The 25,448-nt window shown below is 42.1% G+C and overlaps 1 protein-coding gene across 1 annotated transcript; it reads right to left on the bottom strand.

Annotated features, from left to right (window-relative positions):
* IL20RB (interleukin 20 receptor subunit beta) lies at window positions 1-23,206 on the bottom strand. Its single transcript, XM_066598070.1, has 7 exons — window positions 23,000-23,206; window positions 17,140-17,260; window positions 12,637-12,827; window positions 8,797-8,921; window positions 6,756-6,906; window positions 4,683-4,822; window positions 1-3,821 (listed from the first exon to the last, which is right to left on the bottom strand). The coding sequence occupies exons 1-7, from the start codon at window positions 23,064-23,066 to the stop codon at window positions 3,708-3,710; spliced, it is 909 nt and encodes a 302-aa protein (XP_066454167.1). The 5' UTR covers window positions 23,067-23,206; the 3' UTR covers window positions 1-3,707.
* Window positions 23,207-25,448: the final 2,242 nt, after the last annotated feature.

The following is a 25,448-nucleotide window of genomic DNA, read 5'->3' as shown; positions in this document are numbered from 1 at the left end:
TAATTAAAACATTTTATCTTTATTTCATTATAAACCCAAATACATAACTTATGTTTATCGGATACTTCCATATAAAATATAAATAATGCAATAAAACAATGCAAAGACGAATAAAATTAAGAAAATTCTGCATTTTTAGCAAACTTTCAAAACGAGCTCCGTGTAACACGGGTATACATTGGGGAGTGAATGTCACATTACAAAATCTCACCCACGTCCTCCTCTTCCTGGTGTGAGCCCAAGTCATTCTCCCAGCAGTATCACTTAGGAGCCATACATTATATGGTAGTAACAATAAAATATCCTTAGCAAATATAAAGAGGCTATCAGTTATACTGGTGATGCCCTAGGCTTAATGAGTGGCAAACCAGAGCTACATACATTAAGAGGAAAATCAAAATATTTCTTAAAGGGAACCTGTTACATCCCCAGAACTAAGTTATTGTGCTGTTAGAGAATGTGACAAGGAGTTGGGGGATGTATTTTTATACTCACCCACTCCTGTGATCCTCCACTGTCTCCCTTTCAGGTCTATGGGAGAGCAAGAACATGGGACTGTAAAGAGTCCGATTTTGCTGTTATGAGCCGACTTCAGAGGAGCCATTAGCAGAAAAGTTGCCCGAGGGCAACAAATTAACATGATCATAAGTTAATTTGTTGCCCTAGGGCAACTTTTCTGCTGATGGTCCATGCATTGTCTGGCTTGATCTCGGGGTACTCTATTAATTTCTTTGTTAGTACTCTATTAATTTCTTTGTTAGTTGACTTTAGAGGGGAACACCGCTAGAACCAGGGAGAGGGTGAGTATAAAAAATACATCACCCGGCTCCCTTTCATGTTCTCTAACTGCAACATGACTTAGTTTATGGTGTTGTGGGGACGTGACAGGTTCTCTTTAATCAATTATCAAAATCAGAGGTGTAACTTAAAGTAGTCCAGTCCCACTCCCTATGCAACATCTGTAAGAAGGCCCCCCCCCAACTTTAACGCTTCATTTATAGCGATGGTCTCCTTAAAGAGCTGTTATGGGCCCCTAAGGCGACCACATTCTCTACACTCAATATAGTTACTCCGCTGATTAGAATGATAAAGCATCACACTCACGTACTCAGTCTAACGCCATATGGGTCTACAGGTCTGCTGCCTTATCATTATAATCACTAATTAATAAATATTTGGATTTTATTTTGCCCTCTTCTGGATTTTCCTTGTCCTTTCAAATCACGTTACTAACGCTGCAGCCGGCATCTTCATCCAGGCATTCAACAATTCAGTTTAATGCGTCAATGTCGTGGTAATACAGCTGCGGTGAGCACTATCTTTGTTTCCCAACATGGCCGCTCTGCGTCCCCAATAACTTTGTATACAATGTTCTTTTCTTTAATCTAAATATAAAAAAAAAATCTTAACACTTTATCTTTTAATGTTGTTCATTTTGGCATTTGGTCTCGCCAATTACCGGATATGCACTATATGCTTCAACAGGTATGCACCATCTTTAGTAATGTGGCACACTCTGCACTACGTGAAATGGCTTTATTCCAATAGTTTTCAAACTGGTTTGCAGGTACGTTCTAGGATTACAATGTAGTACACTGCCCTGTGCTGCCACAAGTAATGCAAAGGCTACATAGTAATTACATAAAGGGGTTGTACAACAATCTATAATTATTCTCTATCCACAGGATAGCAGAAAACGTCATGATCAGTGGGGGTCCAACCACTGGGACCTCTACCAATGCTGAGAAAAGCGGTCCCATCAGTCCCATCAGTCCACATGTGCACCGCTGGTCTGTTCGTGTCCTTAACAGCGCCAGAGATTGTCGAGCACTCATACTTGGCAATTTCTGTCATGGAAATGGATGGAGCAGCAGAGAACATGCACAACCGCTGCTTCCTTCATTCAGGGGCCGTCAAGATCCCCGTTCTAAGGATCCTAAAGTTATCCATCTGATTCTAAAGTTAGTTAACTTTAGATTTTGGTACAACCCTATTAACCCATTCCCACCTCAATACGTAAATGTACGTCCTGGCTGGGAATCATTTCCCATTAATGGGCATACATTTACATCCTAAGGTAGGTGCAGACTCAGAAGCTTATCCCACGCCATCCGCAGCGGGAATCGGCTGTGACTGACAGCTGCCCTCCCACTGTTAACGGCTTACATGACATGATCAACGTTGATCACAGCATGTAAAGGGTTCAGGGAGGGAGGACGTTCCCTCTGTAATGTTATCAGCCTTCTGCTATGTATTTGCGGAGGGCTGATGGGTTGTCATAGAATTGCATATCTGGCATCCGGGTCTGCATAGCAGGTGATCTCTATGATTAGCAATAATGCCTTGCACTACAGCAGTACTGCAATGTATTATCAGAGTGACCAGAGGTTTGCAGGTACAGCTGTCCTACAGGAACATAGAAAATGTAAAAATAAAAAAAAAGCGTAAAAATGCGGCGAGCATATTTGCACTAACGCTCCCCTGAAGGAGCCTTAAGGATCTATTTAGATGAGCATGTCCAATTTTGGATAGGTGAAAAATGGACCAATTTATGGGTGGCATCACACAAGCTCATATGCGTCTGCAAAATCTGCGCCCATAATGTGCAGCAAATAGAACCCATTGACTTCAAGCATTCTCTCAAATGTGTTTTTTTTTGTGTGTGCATTTCGGGCGCAGGAAAAAAAAATGCTGTATTTTCGGGTGCAATTGTGTATGGTAGGCCCCCACCTGCACAATACCGCACAGGGAGCTGTGCAATTTTGGGGGGCTAAACGATACCACCTGGGCCTTCTAGATCAGCTAACCCACCAACCGAGTCAGCTGACTTTCCTAACTAGTCAACTGAACCACTTACCGAGTCAGCTGTCCCACCTACTCAAACATGGTGCTGCTAGGACCGGGCGCATGTGAGCTGTCCCGGCAGCGCAATGAAGTACAGTAAAATACACTGAATTGGCGCAGTAGCCTGTGATCATATGCCCTGCATACTGCATATATGTCTCACAATAGATTACGCCGTGTGATCCCACCCTTAATGTTTCTATGTCCGTGTGAGCGCCGTATGCATTGCATGTTTCTATTTATGTTGGTGTGTGATCTATGTATCATCATTTTATTTCTTTGTGCACAATTGAACCTAAAGGAGACCCATTTTTTTGTAGAATTGTTTAATGAAAAACTAAAAAAAAACTGAAAAAATGGTGATTATTGAAAAACAGAGTGTACATGGATGTCCTCTGTGTGCACCCCATTTTTCATTTTACACACCCATTGACTTCATTGGGAATTCTGGTCTATGAAACGGACTTCAACAGGACATGGAACATAGGTTCATGTAAAAAATCTCATGCGCGATTAGCCCCATTGACTTTAATGGGTCTGTGAGCGGTCCATGAGTTACACATACGGACAAGCACACGGACCGAAAATATACCCGTGTGAATAAGCCATGAGAAGCCATAAGCTAAACCGTGCTAATATACTTCCATAGAGCACCGGCATTGAAGTCTTATCAGCTGCTGAGTTGCTTCTATTTGCTACATAGATAAGTGGTAATGAAAACGTTCCATGTAAGCACTGCAGCTATAGAAGGCTTTCACCACTCAGTATCTGCATTTCAGGATACCGTGATGTGAATAATGTTCATAGAAGATTGTTTCTATCTCATAGTATGTCGAAGCCTTTGCATTTTGACTGTGAAAGAACTATTTTCTTGGCAGAAGCCTATCTTCATGAAGTCCAACACTGTTGATTTCTTTACTTTTGTCCTTGAGTGAGTAATAGTTTTTAAGCATTCTTCGATCCATATCGGGTTCTTTCTGGAGAAAAACACATAAAATGTTAAGTAAATTTATTATCATTTATATTAGTTCTGATTCACTTTCATCCTAAAAGATGTACAGTATCTAGATTAGTTGTCAGTCAGCATGAAACACTGTAAAGGTCTTATAATAGGCCATTGGTTCCATCCGGGGGCCACAAATCATGTTTCAGTCTGGGTCAGACTAAGGCTAAGAGCACATTTGGCCTCTACATGTGATGTATACAGCAGGTCCTGTAAATGTAGGGCCCACCCTTGTAAGGAAAATGATCATCACATGCAAACACTGGGCATATTTACACATCCATACTTGGGCTCTGGGCTCCTTCTATATATCTTTGCCAAAAACAGTGCTGAGTCCCAGGAGACAACAAAAAGTTTACGTAACTCGTGGAAAACAAACACGTTTTTGTTAAATCTGTGAGATACCAAAGTGCTTTCTAGGTGTGAAAATGAAGACCATCCACTTTTCTATGGTTGGGTAGAACATTCATATGTGATGATTATCCTGGTAAAGGCAGCTGTACTGTAAACTAGGTGTGTGGCCCCAGGGCCATGAGTTTGGCATCACTATGGAAGAGCGTGTGCACAGAGCTGGCTGAAAAAGAGTCATGCTGTGTGTGAACGGTAACTTTGTGTGGACACAGCACAGGAACAGCACACCCCATTAGTATCAAACAGCTCCCTGGACTCCTTTCTCTCACTTTTCAGACCTATAACATAGTTTGTGGGACTCAACGGTAACAACAGGTTCCCTTTAAATGACAAGCTCAGTAGTGTCCTGAGCCTGATGTGTTCCATGCATCTACATACACAGCTCACCGGTATATTGAAAGATTGATTGAACCCATTTTCTTACCAATACATCCGGAATATCCTCATCTGGACTGCAGAAGTACCGCACTATAATGGCAGATTTCCAGACTGCTAACGCCAAAGGCACTAATGCCAGAAGCACCCCGAATAGGCAGAGAATTCCAGTGAACAGATTCAATCGTTCTACAATTCAGAAGACAATCACAATTATTTATACAATTTATGAGGTTTTTTTTAGCTAAAGTTAGTAGAATCATAACTATTATCTACACCTCTCATAAGACTTTAACTGTTTTGTGATTTGGGACATTTGCCATTCAAGACCAGAAAATGAGTATGACTGCAGTTAAATCCAATATCCGCAATATACCTCTGTCACATTGTCTCTGTGCCCCCAAAACTTCCAACTCATTCCCTCTCCGCCAACTGATGGCTGTGTTTAGTCACCTACCAGCACTATGAATTCTGGAGCTCCTGCCAATGGGGCTTCCCAAAGCAGCAACAGTGTAACTGTATGGCAGTAAAATGCGGGAAATTTTTGATCATCTATATATATAAAATTGAATGTATGTCTGTCTGCGTGCGTGCGTGTCTGTTTGTCCTTTATGCGCTACTACACCATTCATCCGATCGCCATGAAACTTTGGGAAGTTGTTAAGTACACTCCTGGGAAGATTATAGGCATAGTACAAATATCCTACGATAAATGGCTCGCGAGCGTCGTCGAAAGTTACGCCCCCCCCCCCACGTAGATCGAATAAGTAAGCCACCTGCTATTGTGATGTCATCACTGATGTCATCAACATCGGACGCCCTTGAACATGCCCCAACATGTTCTATAAAGCTGCATTGTGATGTCATTAAGGCTCTATTATGACACGTACAGCTTGGAACCATTAGAGCACGCCAGCCAATTACCATTGGAGTTGGAAGTGGGTAAACAAGTACTAGGATATCTTCCTAAGAAGCCACAGCAGCCGGATAAATTGTATGTTCCACCCAACGGCTATTTTATTTAGCCTGCAAGGGGGAAGCAGCGGCCTACAAAATCTCATTCAGGTAGGTAGGTTCAGTTCTTGGAGGTTGGGGAATGCTTATGGGCAAGGCCTTATGTCTCATCCCAACTCGATTATTCAATTCTAAGCGCAAAAGAATTAGCGTCCAAATTTTACGTACGGAATTTAATTCTCTCACTTCCCAATGTCATAGAAACTTGAAATTTGCACGAGCATTGATTATGTCATAAATAGGAAAAGTTAATGGGTCCCAACTCGATTATTCAATTCAATGCCGTCATCTAGATATATAAAAACGAATGTATGTATGTATGTCTGTCTTCGCAGCAACGCGCGACGGGTACGCTAGTGTTATCATAAAATGGAAAAGAGTTGGAAGGGACCTCCAGGGTCATCGGGTCCAACCCCCTGCTCAGTGCAGGATTCACTAAATCATCCCAGACAGATATTTGTCCAGCCTCTGTTTGAAGACTTCCATTGAAGAACTCACCACCTCCCATGGCAACCTGTTCCACTCATTCATCACCTTCACTGCGAAAAAGTGTTTTCTAATATCTAATCTGTACTTTCTTTGTACCAATGATATTATTTGGGCTCTGTAGTACACTATCAATTTTGGTACTGTAAGGCCTTTTGCCTCTAATTGTTACTATTTATATACACTCCCCTCTCCGCTGCTGCCGTGTAAATATTCACCAGCGGGGAGTCCCCTTGTCCCTGAGCACTGTGACAGCACTGTCACAGTGTACAGTGACATGGGGACTCCCCGCGGGGAGTAAAATATCCCCTGCCACAGCTGTCACAGCCGCAGCAGGGGATAGCTGGCAGCACAGTTTATGTGCTGAAAAACGTGGCCAAGTGCTTTTTTTTCTGCGTGCCGCCCGCTTCAGTCATGCGAATTTTTGTGCGTTTGCGTTCTGCACACAAAAAATTTGCACGTTAAAACGCCAGTGTGACGCAGCCCTTAGAAGTATACACATCTTGTCTTGTACTTGCATGGAGAAATAAGATACAGACGTTAACTGAAGTTAGGCCTAAATATTAAAGTTTTGGGTGGAGTCAGATTTTATATATATATATCTATATTATGCTAATCTTACCTTCAACCTGGACACAGACTACATCACTGCTGCTGCTATTCTTGCTGATAGGACTTGCATGTGCAATGACCTCTGCACAGTACTCATTCCCCTCCTCTGCTTTCTCCAGAAAAGCGAACGTATTATAACCGTTTATTCTTTTACATTGTGTCTGCGAAATTGAATGTAAAAAAAACGACAATATCCTTTAATGCAGAGTCCTTGTTAGGTAAATTCAGCAATTAGCCGTACTTAATTGTGTTGAATATATCTGGGCTAATATTGGGGGTTCCATACTACATCTTCACATAATTGGGCAATGGTAGCTACAAGTGGAGAAGCTAACCCATACAGCTGTAAGCTGCTAACCAGTGGAGTATGCAGCATATGCCCTATAAATTATATCAGTAACTAATGGAATTCCTATCTAGATTCGTCGCGGATGTAGTTTATAAGTTGGTGTGGCTGGAAAACAAGAAATTCTTCAAAATGTAGTTAAAACTAATTATAGTATAATGCTATAAAAGTTAGCATGCTCACAGAAATGTTGTTTTTGATCACTTCAAATTCTCACTCTGTATAAAATCTATAGTTACAGCCTATTTTTGAAGAATGCAATCTACAAGCAGCCAGCAAAGGGCGATCTACACTGCACTTTTTATATTTATAAGCCATTCCAAAAAAATATTATGTATGTATTGCTCCATATGTTGTATGTACAGATGTAGCAGATTTTAACTTATGTGTCATAACTTCTTACAGAAAGTTATCTTAAGCCATCAAAAAAAGCTTTGACTTCTGTCCTGCAATGCCTTATCGCTTGTAATAGCGATCATAGGCAATGGCAAAGCAGGACACCTGTATCTGGCGTCCTGTTGCAATGGCGATCCGTCGGCCCTTCGTGATTACATCGCGAGGGTTCAATGACGTCACAGAGGGAGCGCCCTCCTCTGTGAACCCCTTACATGCCGTGATCTACATAGATCGCAGCATGCAGGGGTTTAACGGCGGGGTTACTGTCCTCACGCACCCCTGCTGTTGCAGCGGGAGGCCGGCTATCAGCAATAGCCGGCTGCTGCTGCTGCTGACTTTGCCCGGGCTCTTTTCTGATCCCATGCCATTCACATGACGTAAGGTTACATTATCATCCCGCGGTCGCCGGCAGCCCATTGCATTCAGTGGAGTCGGCTGTATTGACGGCTCCATTGAATTCAATGGGCTAACATCGTTCTTCTCTGCCACAGCTGTTACAGCTGTGGCAGAGGAGAACTTGCTGTGTCGTTCCCATCATTTTCTTGAATTGCCAAGATTTTCACACATGAAAACCTTAGCGAGCATCGGCGAAATACAAAAATGTTCCGGTCGCCCATTGACTTCAATGGGGTTCGTTATTCGAAACGAACACCCGAACATCGCGGGAAGTTCGTTTCGAATAACGCGAACCCGAACATTTTGGTGTTCGCTCATCTTTACCTATGAGTCTTTCCAATCTTGGATTGGTGTAGGAAAACAAAGTGTTCCTCAAAATGCTGAAAAGTAATGTTACATTTGTACGTCTCCTAAATGGTTAAAAAAAAACTAACGTTTTTCCAATGTGCGCCCAAAATAAAGTAAACGGATGGAAATATAAATCTTAGCAAAAATTTCTATATTATGTTTGCACATATTTGAGATATTGCAGTTGGAAATGTTAAAAAATGACGATTTTTTCAAAATTTTCCCAATTTTGGCACTTTTAATAAATAAACACAAATTCTATCGGTCTTTTTTTTCCACCTAAATGAAGTACAACATGTGGCGAAAAAACAATGTCAGAATCGCTTGGATATGCAAAACCTTTCTGGTGTTTTTCCATGCTAAAGTGACACGTGTCAGATTTGCAAAATTTGGCCTGGTCATTAAGGCGCAAACAGGCTTGGTCACTAAGGGGTTAAGTACCAATACACTGCAATGTATGGTCATTGCAAATTCATTTTCACATCAACAATAACCCCAAAATCCTGTAGGCTGTTCTCCCAAATCCTGCCTGCTGAAGTTCAGTTGTCAGATCGTATATACTTACTTCATTTTTGTTCCCTTTTTGCCAATAAAAGACATAAAATTGAAAATTCATCCCATAGTCTTCAATGTGCACCACCAGATTAAGTTCACTGACTTGGAGGTCTATCTTTGGAGGAATCAGTAGAGCTGAAAATAGCAAACAAATATCTTAATTACATTGTTACTGACATTAAAAAAGGCCAAAATCCCCTCTGGGACATTAGTAAACACCAGTGTGATCAATGGCAAGTTTAGGGTAGACACTCTGTTAAAGGTTGGTATTAGGATCCAAGAAGTTGAAACTCTGCCTCTAATTGCTTTAAAGGGAAATATATTTTAGGGCTCGCTCACACGAAAGATTGTTAGGCGCGCTAAATAAACGTACCTGACAGAGATAGGACATTCGACTGCAAGGTCGCATCTAAACCCCGTGGTACACGCGAAGATAGGACCTGACCTATCTTTATTGTGTGCTTTCCATAGACTCCTATGGGATCTGGATAACACGCACCACGCACATCGAATCGTCTGTACCGACTGCTTCACATAGCAGCAATAAACCCATTCACGCGCACCGTTGTTGCAGATTTTGACTCAGATTTTGATGCAGGTCCACAGCAGACTTCACCCCTTCTATTGAAAGCGTGAAATCAGCAAACATCAAAATCTGGAGCAATGGTAACATAGTATGTTAGGCCAAAAAAAGCCACAAGCCCATCGAGTTCAGCCTATTTCCCCCAACCTTCACCCCCCCCATGTTGATCCAAAGGAGGGCAAAAAAAAAAACGAGGCAGAAGTCAATTTTTCTCATTTTAAGGAAAAAAATTCCTTCCTGACTCGAATCTGGCAATCAGAATTATCCCCGAATCACCGACCCTTCTGATGTAATGTTGTGACACTCAAGAAAGACGTCCAGGCCCCTCTTAAACTCTTTTATTGAATTTACCATCACCACGTCCTCAGACAAAGAGCTCCAAACATTTGCAGGAATACTGCCATCCAATAGGTGGCGCTGCAGAGGCATTGTTCCATCTTCCTTATTTGCATATATTTCCCAGAGGAGCATGCATGGCCTTATAAGTCTTTTCACTCACCTTCTAGGTGTCTCCTCAAACATCTTCTAGGTGCCCTCCTTAAGGAGAGACAATACCCCTCCTGATCAATGTCACAGACCTCTCACTAGCCATACTAGGATCCTACTGCACACTGATGAAGGGCAAAAAACCCGAAACAGCTGTCTGTGTATGGATTCTAGCTTGGTTTTCAATTCCCAATCATTGTTCTAAGGACCTGTATAATGGGTCAGACATTGATTTGCAGGAATGCAGCTATCCAGTAGGTGGGGCTGCAGAGGTATTGTTCTATCTTGCCTATTTGCATTGTGAAAGAATGCCACATACTTGATAATTGTTTTCGGTTTGACTTTGTTATTCTCTCATATTATTCCAGGGGAATTTTGGCCCAGTCTTCTTTACAATGCTGCTTCAGTTCATTGCGGTTTGTGGGCATTAATTTATGCACAGCGCTCCTAAGGTCCTACCACAACATTTCAATTGGGTTGAGGTTTGGATTGCACCATTGCAGCAACTTGTATTCTTTTACAGTCATTCTGTTGTAGATTTGCTGGTGTGCTTAGTATCATTGTCCTGTTGCCTGACCCAGTTTTGGCCAAGCTTTAGCTTTTGGATAGATGGACTCACCTTTGATTCAAGAATACTTTTTTAAGGCAGAAGAGTTCATGGTCGACTCAATGATTGGAAGGTGTCCAGGTCCTGTGGCTGCATAACAAGCCCAAATCATCACCCCTCCGCCACCGTACTTGACAGTTGATATGTGATGTTTGTGCTGCTGGACTGTGTTTGGTTTGGTGCTTGGCATTATGGACAAACATCTCCACTTTGGTCTCACCTATCCATAAGAAATTGCTCCAGAAATCTTGTAGTTTGTTCAGTTGCAACTTTGCAAATTTTAGCCGTGCTGCCATGTACATTTTAGAAAGACGAGACTTTCTTCTGGCAACCCTTCCAAACAAACCGTACTTGTTCAGTCTTTATCCAAATTGTACATATTTCTAAAGCTTTACACTTGCTCAGAAAAGAGAGAAACAACTGAATCATAGCACGATTGATCTTAGGATTGATGGACAGGGCTTGTGTCACGCATGCAGCAACCAACTAATTACCCCACAAGTAGCCTACAAAGGTTATAGCGGTAGGCGTAGGTCGCTGGAATATTGTCTACAACCTCACGTTTGTCTTTTCTCACAAGCTGTGGTATCTGATATGTTGCTTTCAAGTTACTATATCATGGTAACTACAGTAGAATGGATTCCATTAGGGTGGCAGAGCACGTCTGGGCAGTGTCAAGGAAGTAATATAGTGTGATGTGTTTAAACATGAGCTTCAACTAGTTGGTGGCTTATTAGATCAATACAATTAAAGCCTTTGAAGACGTTGCATATTTTCTAAACATAATGTATTACTGTATGTTTATCAAATATGCGGTTAGACTTACTAAGGCTAGGATGACACAATGGTATCAAAGTTAAGGCCCCAGAGACAATAGGTAAAGTCATTTGGACCTGCAATTTCTGTGTGACCATACAGCTGTCACAAGTGCATGGAAGTCTACCAACCTTACCCTGACAGATTATGTTGGAGGAAAGAAGGACAGGGCATGTTCCATTTCAACATCCAATTCTTTTCTACCCCTAGAGATAATTCCCCTCCAGAGCTGCATACCAGTGGTCCATTAAAACACGTGAATGCTTGTCCGAATCAAGCATTAATGAGTATGGGGTTGCTGGGAGACATAGTTTTAATCTAGCACCTCCAAATGAGTGTTGGAAATACAGAAGGTTTGGATTCTTGCAGAGACAGCTACAGTATGTATAGTAAGGAATGGTTGTGTTTCTTCTGCACTTAAATACTGCAATACGTAAAGCGACCCTTCAGTTTTGGGACAAAATTCTATTCTGAGACTGGAGGGGGAGGAAATATGCTGTTGTTCTTTTCTGACAATGTCTCTCCAATCCACTGGTTTGGGATCCCATTTTTAGCCGTCTAAGATGGCCACTCAACTTCTCTAGCTACCTAATACACATTGTACATGGCTCCAATTGGCCAGCACTAATCAAGTGAGCAGAGCTGACCAATCAGAGAAGTTATAGTGCATTGGTAGTCTAACACTAGCAATGCACTGTGGGGATTAAGTAGTCTGAAGATTGCATCAGCGTTCTTGGATGGATGAAAATGGGACTCAGAACCTGCAGATCAGAGGAGCATCGACACCTAAGACCATCAGCAGGTAATAGAACAGCCTCCTGTGGCACCAGGACAAAATTTGGTCCTAAAATTAGAGGGTCGCTTTAGCCATGAAAGCAGAAGGTTAAAGTGTTGTTAGAATAAACTGATGCAGAAAAACTTTTCACAAGACAGCAGTAACTTCAACCATGAGAGTTGTACCGGGGCCCCAATAATGATGTGCCATTTAGAGAACTACAGTCATATTATGTGGCATAGAGGGCTCTGAACTCACCTAAAACACATTACAAATTACACCACTTTAACTATACCTTTGCCAACCTCTAACAATGGCCTTTTTTATAGAAAGTGTTGAGGCAGAGCTCCAAGGGGGATGAAAAGGGAAAATACAATATAAGACAGAACCAAAAAAACGGGTGAGAGTGTCCTTAGATCATCGGATAATAGAATTTGAGTGTTCCAATAGCCACTAGAATCAGTAGCTATGTATCATATCTAAACATCCCTACCTCTACTGTTTTACTCCCTTTACATCACTGATTGTCTATAAGCATCTAGATATTGCTAATAGGTAATTAACCAGCAGGCATAGTTCTTACTTGTTTTTCTGTTGAATGGCGGCTCAAGTTCTTTCCAAGCAGATAGTTGGTTTCCAAGCACTGACTGAACCCGGAATTTATACAAGACAGTGGCTGAAACCTCGTCAGTCACATTGCACTGGTGAGCGGAGATTTCCTGGCAGTTTTCAGGCTCATACCAATTATTTGGCATATATACACTTTCAAATTCCCTAACAAAAAAAACTAGTGTTGATAATGGCATCCAGTATTACAAATCCATATAATCACAGCAAAGATCTCTATACCACAAATATATGAGCTCTGTTATCAGCTGCATTTGCATTCTTTAGTTTGTGCTAGGATATGATGGAGCAGTTGGTTATGGACTACCAATGAGCTACCAGTGGCCTCCAAGCACTAAATGGCAGGGTCTGTGTCCAAAATAGTCCAGTTTTGGAGGAATGTAGGGCCTACTAGTAGATAACGTTACAAATAGCCAACTGAACCAGTAGATCTCTGTTTAGGTCAAACTTTGCTAAAGGTTCAGTTTGGCACAAACCTGAACCAAGCTTTTAACAAAGTTCTACCCGAAACAAGTTTCTAATAGTTCGGTTTGCTCAACACTAGTCCTGAACACTGGTGTATAACACTGTCTAAAAGCCATAAAAGCCCTGTATAAGACTCTCAGAGTGTTACACAGGGCTTCAATGGCTGAGACAGTGTTATACACAATTTTAAGGTTTTTGGTGAACTTCCGATTCAGTTTGAACTAATTTGGATCGAACCAAACTTTCTATAAAAAGCTCAGCGAACCAGCTCATCATTAGTTACAAATATCCTTTGTCGATGCAAAAAACATATTCGTCAGGGACATTTGGTAAAATAAAATGGACAATAATCAACAGTTTTGGCGAATGCTGTTTTATGTTCCTTTTTGAACAATGCTAAAGGGCTGATCTTGACCATTTCCATCTTTTCCATAGGGTTTGAATTGACTGTATATGTTCAATTGCCACTCCATTCAAGCCCCCTCTCTGGGTGAAGAGAGGGGACTAGAGTCACCTGTTGTAGCTTAGCAATAGGTAGCAGCCTCATTGGTTGAATCCCCACCAATCTAACATTCGTCACTTATCAAATGAATAGCTCATAAATTCTTCTAGCTGGAATACCCCTTTAAAGAGGATCTATGTCCTCATATCAGTGAGGCTGGCTGCATAGCTTTGCCGCCGTACCACTGCTGACTCCAACAATGTCTTTCTTTTGTTCATTCTCCCGTATGGCCTCTACATAGATTTGGCTCTGAGCTCTGTGAATGTGTCAAGTGGGCGGTCCCCACTGCTCATTGTCAATAGTTGATGTCAGACTCGATTGACAGTGAGCAGTGGAGACTACCTACTTAAAACATTCACAGTGCTGAGAGTTGAATCTAAGAAGGCATGTACGGGGCAATGGGGTGAGTATGACAAAAGAAAGACTTTGTTAGAGTTAGCAGAAGTGCGGCTGCAAAGCTGTGCTACTAGCCCTGGTGAGGAGAGTAGATGACAGGTCATTTATAAGGACTGATCCCATATTAGTGATTAATGGGAGAACATTCTGATAACGTAATGTTCAGTTCAACAGTACACTAACTCCACTGCAGTAAGTGAACCCGAAATAAATTTATTTAGTGAATTAATGGAGAGCATGTTACATAAGGGTTAATACATTTTCTGCGAGCAGACATTTTTATAGTTAGCAAAGACTACAGTTTTCACTTATCAAAACCTCCCTTCTCCCATGATGCACCTGTTCTCCGAGTTGGGAGAGATATCATCACTCCTTAAGGAGAGCACTAAAAGGTGAGTGAGGAGGCTTATAAGGCCATGCAAATAAGGAAGATGGAACTATACCTCTGCAGCACCACCTATGGGATGGCAGCATTCATTCACCTTCTTGGTGCTCTCCCTAAGGAGTGATGATACCCCTCCCGACTCACATTATAGGCCTCTCATTAGCCAAGCCAGAATCCTACTGCACACTGATGAGAGGCAGAAACCCAGAAACAGCTGTCTGTGTATGGATGCTAGCTTGTTTTTCAATTCCCAATCATTGTTGAAAAGACCTGTATAAAAGGGTCTGACATTGATTTGCAGGAATGCTGCCATCCAATAGGTGGCGCTGCAGAGGTATTGTTCCATCTTCCTTATTTGCACCTGTTTTCTGGAATGCTCTCTCCTAGTCAATTAGATGCATTATTTATTATCCATACTTCGTAGCTGTTTTGTTTTACAACTTATTGGGTGTATATATAAAAGATCTAGAAGACTTTATAATAGCAGACAAATTCACAGTGAACCAAAATATATACGCCCACGCAACATCAAACATGGAAATGTCTGTCCAAAGTACAAACTGTATGCATTGCACTTTTCTCTTCCTTACAAGTAAACAGATTCTGCTTGGTTGGAAATGTTCACATGCTCATATGGGTTTTGGCCATAACATTATTCTGCACTGCCTTGTGTTTAGCATATCTAGCAAATTCTATGCATTTTAAGCTTTGAAATCTGTGGATGTGCTGCAGGTGCTGTCACAAGCGGAGCTGTCATCAGGATGGTGCTACTGTCATAACCACATAAGGTACCCAGCTACGAACTCAACATAGGGACCCAGAGTAATATATACACATATATAGTAGAAAGACCGTCCCAGGATGGCAGCTGCAATCTATAAATATTTCCATGCTCTGGAAAAGTACTCACTGGAATTAGGAATATCAGGTATAATGCAAAGGAGTCAGGGCAAACCAACATGAGGGTCCGTTTGTTGACTTATTCTCTCTGCTTGCACAGTTCAGCACTCCTGTTCGCCATCATATATTCGAGGACGTACCACGATTTCACAGGACTTGTTTGGATTTTGTTAAATCAAGATTTTATCATTTCATGACCGTCAATGTTTCACGCCACTTGTGTGGATGTAAATGATTATGGCATGAAGTAGATGCTATGGTGATCATGAGTGAGTGAGAATATACAAAAGGGAGATGAAACAAGGCCTCTACAGCGCCACCTACCGTATTTCCTTGAAACTAAGACCATGTCTTATATTAATTTTTGCCCCAAAAGAGGTGCTAGGTCTTATTTTCAGGGGATGTCTTAATATACTTATCTAGCAGGCTCAGACCATGTCCACCCCTGCTGCTCTCTGGAGCTCCAATGCTCTGAGCCGTGGCATTGATTGACCAATTCATAAATCCTGCCTCCAACGCGATGGCTGGGATTGGCTCTTCAACTGCTGCTCAACCAATCAATGCAGGGCTCAATGAGCCAATCACAGACATTGCATTGGTTCATCGAGCGCTGCATTGATTGGCTGAGCAGCACTTGAGAACCAAACAGAGCCATCACTTCCTGGAGGTGGGATTCATGAATCCCGTAACCTGGAAGTGATCTTCTGTATGCAGCCGAGGACTGCAAGAAGCGCGTCGAAGCTTTGGAGCAAGAGAGATTTGGACCATACCTGCAAGGTAATGTATTCCTTTTTTAATGTAATGCAGTTAGGGCTTGGTTTCAGGGTAGGGCTTATATTTCAAGCCTCCCTGAAAATCCTGAAAAATCAGGGTAAGGCTTATTTTTAGGGTAGGTCTTATTTTTTGGGAACAGGGTATTAGAAGGTAACATTCATGCAAGTCAGTGTCAGACCTTTTAACAAGCCTTGTAACAATGACTGGGAACATAAGCCAAAGCCAGAGTCTTCCCAGGAGGAAAAGATAACCAGGTGTAGGCAGACTGTTTCCTGGTTTTGCCCCTCATCAGTGTGCAGTAAGTTGCTAGCTTGGCTGGACCAGGCGCATATGACATAGGTGACGTGGGTCAGGAAGGGTATTATTTCTCCCTAGGGAGAGCACCTACAAGGTGTGAGGAGATGTGAGCTTGAGGAATAGCGTATAGTTATATGTAACGCATACACCTGATGGCAGAGTTGTTTTGATAACAAACTGCCCCACATCAGGCTAAGATTATATATATACAAGGTGGTGCAAATGTATGGAGACACCTGAATAAATTGAAAACAGTGGGTGAGAACACCATCCTGTGGATGGGATGTGGCGATGTCCAACATGTTGGCCATTTTGAATGTTGCCATCTTAGAACCAAGTCGATATTTTTAAATGGGAAGGGATGCATGTAACATATGAATCTGCTAGATAATTTGATGAGCAATCCAAATCAGTGCTTAAATGTGATGTACCTTTATTCCTGCGAAAGTTATTATCAATTCTATCCTTGTTACTGACACCGATATAGCTGCAAGATTGACATGCAAGGAGAGGACAGATTGTGCTGATCTAATGGGAGTCATTGCAGCGGATTTCAGTGGTTGGCACCATAGCAGACCACCCATCCACCATGGCACAGCTGGCACATTTTGCCAGATCGGTTTTGTGTAGGACCTGCCAAAAAGTGGATCTCATTTGCAGAAGATCTTCACAGATACTTTCTTAGCAAACAAAAATAAAGGAAAATACAATCAAGAAATAAAATGTAAATCAGTCATTACCCTTGTGATTGAACAGAATAAGTAACATTTCCATCTACCATCACCGGATCCCAGTGCAGAAAATGCTTCAGGTTGATAGAGACCATGGAGATATTTTCTGGGGCTGGAAGCAAATGTTGGTCTAAAATGAAAAATGAGAAGACATGTTATTTAGGAAATGGAGACTCACAGTGCTTGCATCAATATAGATTCAGGTTGATTTTGCAACAGATTCATGGCATTCACCCTTTTACATTGCAAAATTGCGGCAATTACGCAAGATAATAGGTGTGCTCTAAGAAGAGACCTGGTTGTTCCATAGGTCTTCCATCTAAGAATTATGGAGGCCAGCCTTCTCCAGATCTGTGGCTCCACACAATCCTGTCTCTGAGCTCTACAGGCAGTTCTTTCCTCCCCATGGCTTGGTTATTAGCTCTGATATGCATTGTGAGCTGTGAGACCTAATATAGACAGGGGAATTATGTCCAGTCAACTGAATTTACCACAAGTGGGCTCCAATCAAGGTGTAGAGACATCTCCAACATGATTAAAGATAAATGGATGGCTTACAGAGCTAAATTTCAAGTGTCATACCAAAAGGCTCCAAATACTTATGTCAATGCAAAATGTTAGATTTTCTTTTTTTTTTTAATTTACAAGGTATTGAATGCAGAATTAGGGTGCATTCACACGAGTACATAGGTACACACAAAAACGGGCACCCACATACGTGCACAAACCTGTATGAATGCAGGTCCGTGTCCATTGCCTTCAATGGGACCATGGCAGCTGCTGGCGGCCCTATTGAAAACATTGGGCTGCCGGCAAACGCTGCAGTGATTTTCAGGGAAAGGCTTGAAATATAAGCCCTTCCCTGAAAATCATCCCTGGTTTACGTAAAAAAACAAAAATAAAATACATATATATATATATATATATATATATATATATAAATATAAACTCCCCTCTCTGCCGCTGCCATGTAAATATTCCCCATGTGGAGTAAAGATTCCGCTGCCACTGGTGTCACAGCTGTGACAGCTGTGGCAGAGGATCGCAATGTTCTCCCATTGCTTTCAACTGGACTGGCGCTTCTGAAGCCCCATTGAAAGCAATGGGCTGCCAGCAAGCCCTGCAGGGATTTTCAGGGAAGGGCTTTAAATATAAGCCCTTCTCTGAAAAATCGTGCCTAGAATGGGTCAAAACTAAAAAAAAAGTGTATACTCACCTCTCCTCAGCTGCCGGGGCTCAGGCGTATCCAACCTGTCATCTCCCTGCACTGCTTTGAATCTGTTTCAGCAGACGGGGATTGAAAATCCCTGCCTGCTAAAAGGGCTGTATCTGATTGGCTGAGCACTCTGCCAATCACAGGCAGCACTCAGCTATTCATTGAATGACAGCTGAGTGTTGCCTGTGATTGGTCACAGCACTCAGCCAATCACAGGCAGCACTCAGCCACTCAATGAATTCAATGAATGGCAGTGTTCAGTGACAAGGGGACTCCCCGCTGGGCAATATTGACACACACCACAGACCTATGGTGCATGCATGTCCTATGTTTTGCAGGTTTGTACGTTTGCACACCTGTAAAACAGGGACATGTGAACACACCATAGGGAACTAATGGTTCTAATAGGCACATGTTTTTGTGCACAAAATTGTACGCACATAAACACGCTCATGTGAATCCACCCTTATGGGGAAACCTTGAATTGTTTTTAATTTGCTCAAGGCCACAACATAAAAAAAATGTTAAAAAACTGAAAGGGTCTGCAGACTTTCCAAATTCAGTGTATATTTGCAAAAATAGAAAATATGTTGAAAACCTCTAAAAGATGAAAAGAGAAATACAGATTTTTGATTCTGAATACATTCCCATTAATCACAGGACCGAAACAAAAAGGGGAGATATTTTCTTCAAGGCATCCTAACTTTACACCTTGGCGACATGGCCATTTTTTGCTGATTTTCATCTTTGGCTTATGACCTCCTTTTCAAAAACTTATAGATTTTTATCTTTCCACTGTCATAGCCATAAAACGGCTCATTTTTTGTTGGGCGAGTTGTATTTTTCAATGGCAATATTCAATAGCATATAATGAACTAAATAAAAAGTTTACAAATTTCTAAGTGGCGTGAAATCGGAAATAACCCCACAGTTTCACTATTTTTAGGGCAGTCTTGTTCTTACAGCATACATGGTCAGAACGACATGTTAACCATATCAGCCCTATTATGTGGGTCAGAATGAATTATAGTCTGTGTGATAAAACATCCATGCGATTAACTGAACGTTGATATGTATGGGGTAGCAATCGTTGGACAATAGATCATTGATCTCACAGTAGGGGCAGCTTTATGTAACTATTATCTATATATAAATTGTACATACCCTTCATACCTAGGTGGACATACCCTATCCATGTGTATTTTGGAGTGAGTTCGCCTTAGGTTTATTTTGCTTGATGGCATACCATTTTCCAGTATAGCGACATACCAATACTTAATGACCCGACATAACAGTTGGGCAATTGTTACCAAATTCTATGTCTTTCTTTGCTTATTATTCTCTCTAGGGAAACCTGCTCAGCTTGTTAAAACTGTCATAGGTAACATGATTTCCATCAACACATGATGGAAAGCATATAGTTAAAGGAAAATAATGTGTAATGTAGCAAATCAATCGTCTGGATATTGTAACATCATACAGATTGCCTATGTGAGGGATCAAAAAGTATAACAGAATGGTTAATATTGATCACTCAGTGATTACTAACTTAAATTTTATGTTCCGACTAATGGAAACATTTATCATCTTGATGGGAATCTGACATCATGAATTCCCTACCTCCCAATCCACTAGAATGTATAGATGGTGAAGAGTCATAGAGACACATTTATCTAAGTCTACTTGCACATGGGCATAACCCACATCGGATACCACACATGGTCATCCCCTCCGGGTGCTGAACATCAGACATTGACATGTGCTATTCTCATTAGAAAATTGGCCAAGTATAGGACACGCTGCGTCTTTTATTTTTTACTCGGACTATCAGTCCACTATTAGGCATATGGGTCCACATTTGGTGTAACTGAGCCTCTAGATCATGCAACTAATAGGCTATCAAATTTGGCGTCCTGGATAGTCCCATACATGTTCTATTGGCACTAAATCTGGTGACTGGGCAGGCTACAGAAGTGTGACAATGTTGTGGGGACATTCCTGTGACACCCTTGCTGTGTGCGGCTGAGCATTATCCTGCTGGAAGCCGCCATGAGAGGAACACATGTGGCTGCAGGATGTCCTGAACATATCGCTGAGCTGTCATTGTCCCTTGTACCTCCACTAGGGGTGACTGACTGTTGTATGTGATGGCCCCCCAGACATCACACCAATAGTGGGGGCAGTGTGCTGCTCCACAGCAAAGGCAGGATTGAGCAGCTCACCCCGAGGTCTCCAAACACAAACATGGCCATCGTCAGTGCCCAAACTAAACCAGGATTCGTCCCTGAAGACAACCCAGTTCCACTCCATAGCAGTCCAGTTTCGTCATTTAGAAAACCACTGGAAATGCAGGCAACCGTGCGTGTCAAAGGCAGTATTCATAATTGGCACCGTGGGACTAACTGTCCTTCATCCAAGTGCATAGAATTGGTTCCAACAGACAAAGGGGCCTGTAACGATGGCGCCACCTCTCTCTGGATGAAACAGTTGCTGCTGCTCATGCTTGTCAAACAATCCTTTCTACTGGTGGTCTGTTGAGGGTGTCCTGAGCCCGGTCACCTTGTGTACCCTCACACATCCACTGTTCCCAACACCTCCTAACAGTGTGGTCAGAACGGCCCAGGTGGCAGTCGATACAACCATCCAGCTTCTCGCACCCCAATAATGCGCCCCTCTCAAACTCTGTTAACTGAGCAAAATCTCTTTGATTGCGTCATAGAGGCATATAGTGGTCAACAAGCTCTACACAAGCGGGAAAAGAGGCCACTACACACAAGGAGCCTCTGAGAGACGTTTTATAGGTTTTTAGGGCAAGACTGTTCATCTAATCATGCCACAACTCTTATAATTTCCATATCTGCCTGAGATGTAACTGCATGCTAAGTTTTGCAGCAAAATGCCAACTTCTTCTAGGGGCATGATTTTTTTTGACAAGGAGTGTAGTACTATGCTCCAGAACATAAATTCAGCACAAGAACCAAGTTAACTAACGTTTGGGACAGTCCAGAATTCAGGGCACACAAAGGAGTTTTAGCACAATATAAACAGGCCAGGAGTCCGACCAGGTAGCAGACAGGAGAATGATCAATAATGTAAGATGATGTGATGAGTGGAGAATGCAGAGCACTTAGGAACAGCTAGAATTAGAATGAGGAAATCAGAACAAATAACTAGCACCTGTAGCTGGATCCAGAAGAGCAAAAGGCTTAGGCATTTTCCTTAGGTGGAAGCTGCTTCATATAGGCAAAGGTGGTTAGGGATTGAAGAGGGTTTGGTTTGCAGGATACACACTGGTACGTTAAGACTGTGAGTGTGTGCCATTAAGGCAGCAATGAGTGGCCAACTGCAGGTGGCTGCGACCCTAAATCATATCAAGTACAGCTCCAGAATCAAGCTTATACCATATATATAGCGTTAGAAGTAGATTAATAACATAAATACAGTATCAGAACCAAACTCATATCATAAATACAGCACCAGAACCAAGCTGATGACATAAATACAGGACCAAAACTAAGCTCAAATACAGAACTAGAGTCAAGCTCATAATGCAAATACAGCATGATAAGCAAGCTAACAACATAAATAAGGCACCAGAACCATGCTCATAACAAATACAGCACGAGAATCAAGCTCATAACAAATATAGCATCGAAACCAAGCTCAGAACAAAAATATAGCCCCAACACCACGTTCAAAACATAATTACAGTATAAGAATCAAGTTCACATCATAAATACAGTAGCAGAACCAAGCTTATGCCATAAATACAGTTAATATGCATGAGAATAAACAACTAAAGACAACTATTAGCAGCACCTCGAAAACTCCCAATTATAAATTTTGCCTTTAACATTCTAGTCCCTATTTTACTGTACAGTAAAAAGGATGCTAAAAACGTGTAAATTGTTAAGATGAAATGTCCAACACCTCTGTAAACAACTACATTTGACAATTCAGGGCCAATAGAATATTAGTAAAATTCTCCGTTGTTAAGTATAGAATCCACATATAAATTTGCATAAATACACTTACTCATAAAGTTGAAAATTGTAAAGCGAGTTTCTACAAGTTTATACGTGGATGACATTGCAACACATTTTAATGTCATGTTAATAAAGACAGCAATCAATTCAGAAGTGCTGGAGTCTTCCAAGTTTGTGGACTTCACCTTACTACAAGCTCAGCAGTTCTCCGTCCACCTGGGACTACAGACTGGGTTTTCTTCAGTAGACAGATCTTAAGGTGGTAAGCTTCTGTTTTTCATTATTTATTGCATACATGTTTTCTCTGCCTTCTTCTGCTGCCATTTATCTCATGTCTAAGTTCTCCTGCGACTCACCACTTATGGGTAACCAACTGAAGATCATACAGTATAATCACAAGGGCAATGGGTCGTATCTATCTTTTGTATTGATCTACCAATGTAGTAAAGTTTAACCTATGTGGGTTAACTTTCCAACAAGTTATCTCATATGAATAAGATTGTAAAGTGATTAAAAGGGTAAAAAAAAATGTGGCAAAAAAGTTATCATAACACATGAAATATAGTCAAACTTTGCCAAATCTGTGCATCGTTGTTCGACTCATCCATTAAGATATTCTATGTTGCCATTTACATATTCTATGCATTCAACCTGTATACAATCTTACCTGTGGAGGAGCCGGAAATCAAGACTATCAGTATCACTTGAAGTACAAATCCTTGGAACATAGCCATTATCTGTTCATGCTACCGGTGTGCCATATTATTACATTCCAAGCTGAAAGATTGAGTTCTGTATCCATACTGTGATCAGTGCAAGCAACGCACCGTGATACTGTTTACACTCATATCTGACACCACACTGAGACCTGGAAATCCTGTTCTTCATCTACAAACTTTTTTTCAGAGGCGTGGCCAGGACAACAACTGAAGGTACAGCAACGAAGAATGCTATTCTGCTCACATTAGACCCGTCTTGTACAATGTAGTTTTCATGTGTAAAGAGGAAATTCAAACTGGTGAGACCTCAGGGGTAAATCAAAGGGACAATCACGTTACACCCATCATGTACAATGTAGTCTTCCTGTTTGGGTAGCAAATGTAAGCTGGTGAGACCTCAGGAGTAAACCAAAAGGGAAATGGAAATTTTATGTACATGCTCTTCACATCAACGTATATTTGAAAAGTGATATAATGCTGTGAAACTCTTATTCTGGCATCTTATAATGATCAGAGAAACTGTAGTACATCATCCTGGTGCCCTCCATAAATGTCATACATGTTGGTCTTATGTGGATGCACTGTGCAAAGCCTGTCTTGTTGTTTCCAGTGTGTGTGTGTTGCACAGCTGTGGCACTTGAGAGGTTAACTTTCATAAAATCATAATTCGCCTGTGAATGTATCAGTCTGTCATGCCATGAGGTATGAAAGAAGATGTAAGTAGGAGTGCTTGAGAGTTCCATCTTCTGGTGTTCTGCTTCCATCTTGTCTTCAATCTGAGAGAGTCTAACACAAAGCCACATGGAAGCACCTTCAGCTTCCTTGTGGTGAAGATGGAAGCGGAGGAGAGATATCCTGTAGCGACTGCATTCTGGATGTGAATGGAGTGAGCCCCCCAGATCAGAGCAACCATGAGTAATCACTTTCCCTGACAAGACCAGTGCAGAGGTACTGAATAATTAAGTCTTCAAGTTTTCCTTTGCGTCCGCCCAGAGCCAGGATCACCATGTAGAAGTACTCTCCCCAAGCGTTCACGCGTCTCCAGTGCACGGTGCAAATACTGAAAGTCAATAATTGCTGCCAGAGTGTCTGTGGAGTGACCCTACCCCCTTCCTCCTCCGGTGTTCCCTCTCCAGGAGCGGTATCTGACAGATAACGCGGAGTGCAGGTCCGGTGTCATACTGTACTTACTCCCTCACCTCTGATTTCTTGTGTTGCCTGCACTGTGAAGACTGTACCTAAATTGCCTTGTAATAATTGTTTGCTAACAGTTTATTCAAGTAAAGTTTATACCAGGCCCTAACCGTTCCTAGGGATCTGAGGTACTAGAAAACTGCCTGTGATTATTCTCTGCCATGTATCATACTGGTGTGTAGGAACGGTAGCGTCACCCGTGATAACTACTACCCTCATCCTCCTATTTATTGGCATTTCCTATCCTAGGGGTGTGTTTGGTGGCCTGCAGATGTACTCTGGCCTTGACTGTGTGTCATCTCTCAGGGAAAGGAGTCTGGTAAGTGCCGCCATGACAAGCCAACACTTAACCCTCCCAGCTCCCCACGTATGTCAGGTGCTCGGGGTGTCCCTGTGGGACCCTACCAAACCCCAATTTTTGACATCACTACGAACAGGATCAGAGCTGTTACACCATATAAAGTCGATGGACTGTTTAATGGACTGTCACTTCATTTGTAGTTTGGCCACCCAAGATGGTGCCCAATGCAATATGCTTCTCTCTGGCTCAGTCCTGCTAAGAAGTTCCCGACAAAGCTCTTGGTGCCAAAAAAAACTATGCCCTGGCCTGGCGCAAAGTAGGGGGGCAGAACCACCCCTGCTAAATGGACTTGTTGGAACCCAAAGTGGGAGGAGCTACCTGCTGCTGCAGACTCCTGGGCTCAGAACACTTTTTGCCAGGCTAAAGTTAAGATGGACTCTACTCATAGAATACAGAGACTACGCCCAGTTCCAGTGGCAGTGGTGGAGCCAGTTCCAAGGAGGCAACTCCTGTACTGGGAGGAGGATCCCCAGCTAATCTGGCTACACACAGAGACAACGTCAATGGACGAACAAGCAGAGACTGACGCCCGGAGGACCGCGGGGCCTTCTCAACCTCTGTACTTCTTCCAGAGGAATGGCGCTTCCGCATAATAACTTTCATTTCCTGCAATAAGTCTTTACTGCCAAAAAAGACTGTAACGTACCAGAGACATTGCTTTTGTTTTCCCCATTAAGACCCTGCTACAAGGACTTAAAAGTACTGCCCCGTTCATACTTGCTAAGGGAAACTACTCGAGCGAGTACCTGCCCGACCGCCTCTAAAGATTCGGGTGCCGGCGGGGGGCGGGGAGCAGCGGGGGAGAGCGGGGAGGAATGGGGGGGAGATCTCACTCTCTCACC

The sequence above is a fragment of the Eleutherodactylus coqui genome, chromosome 1 (genome assembly GCF_035609145.1).
Source record: "Eleutherodactylus coqui strain aEleCoq1 chromosome 1, aEleCoq1.hap1, whole genome shotgun sequence".
Lineage (NCBI taxonomy): Eukaryota > Metazoa > Chordata > Amphibia > Anura > Eleutherodactylidae > Eleutherodactylus > Eleutherodactylus coqui.
Note: the sequence above shows the minus strand (reverse complement) of the source record. Positions and strands in the feature narration are given on the sequence as shown.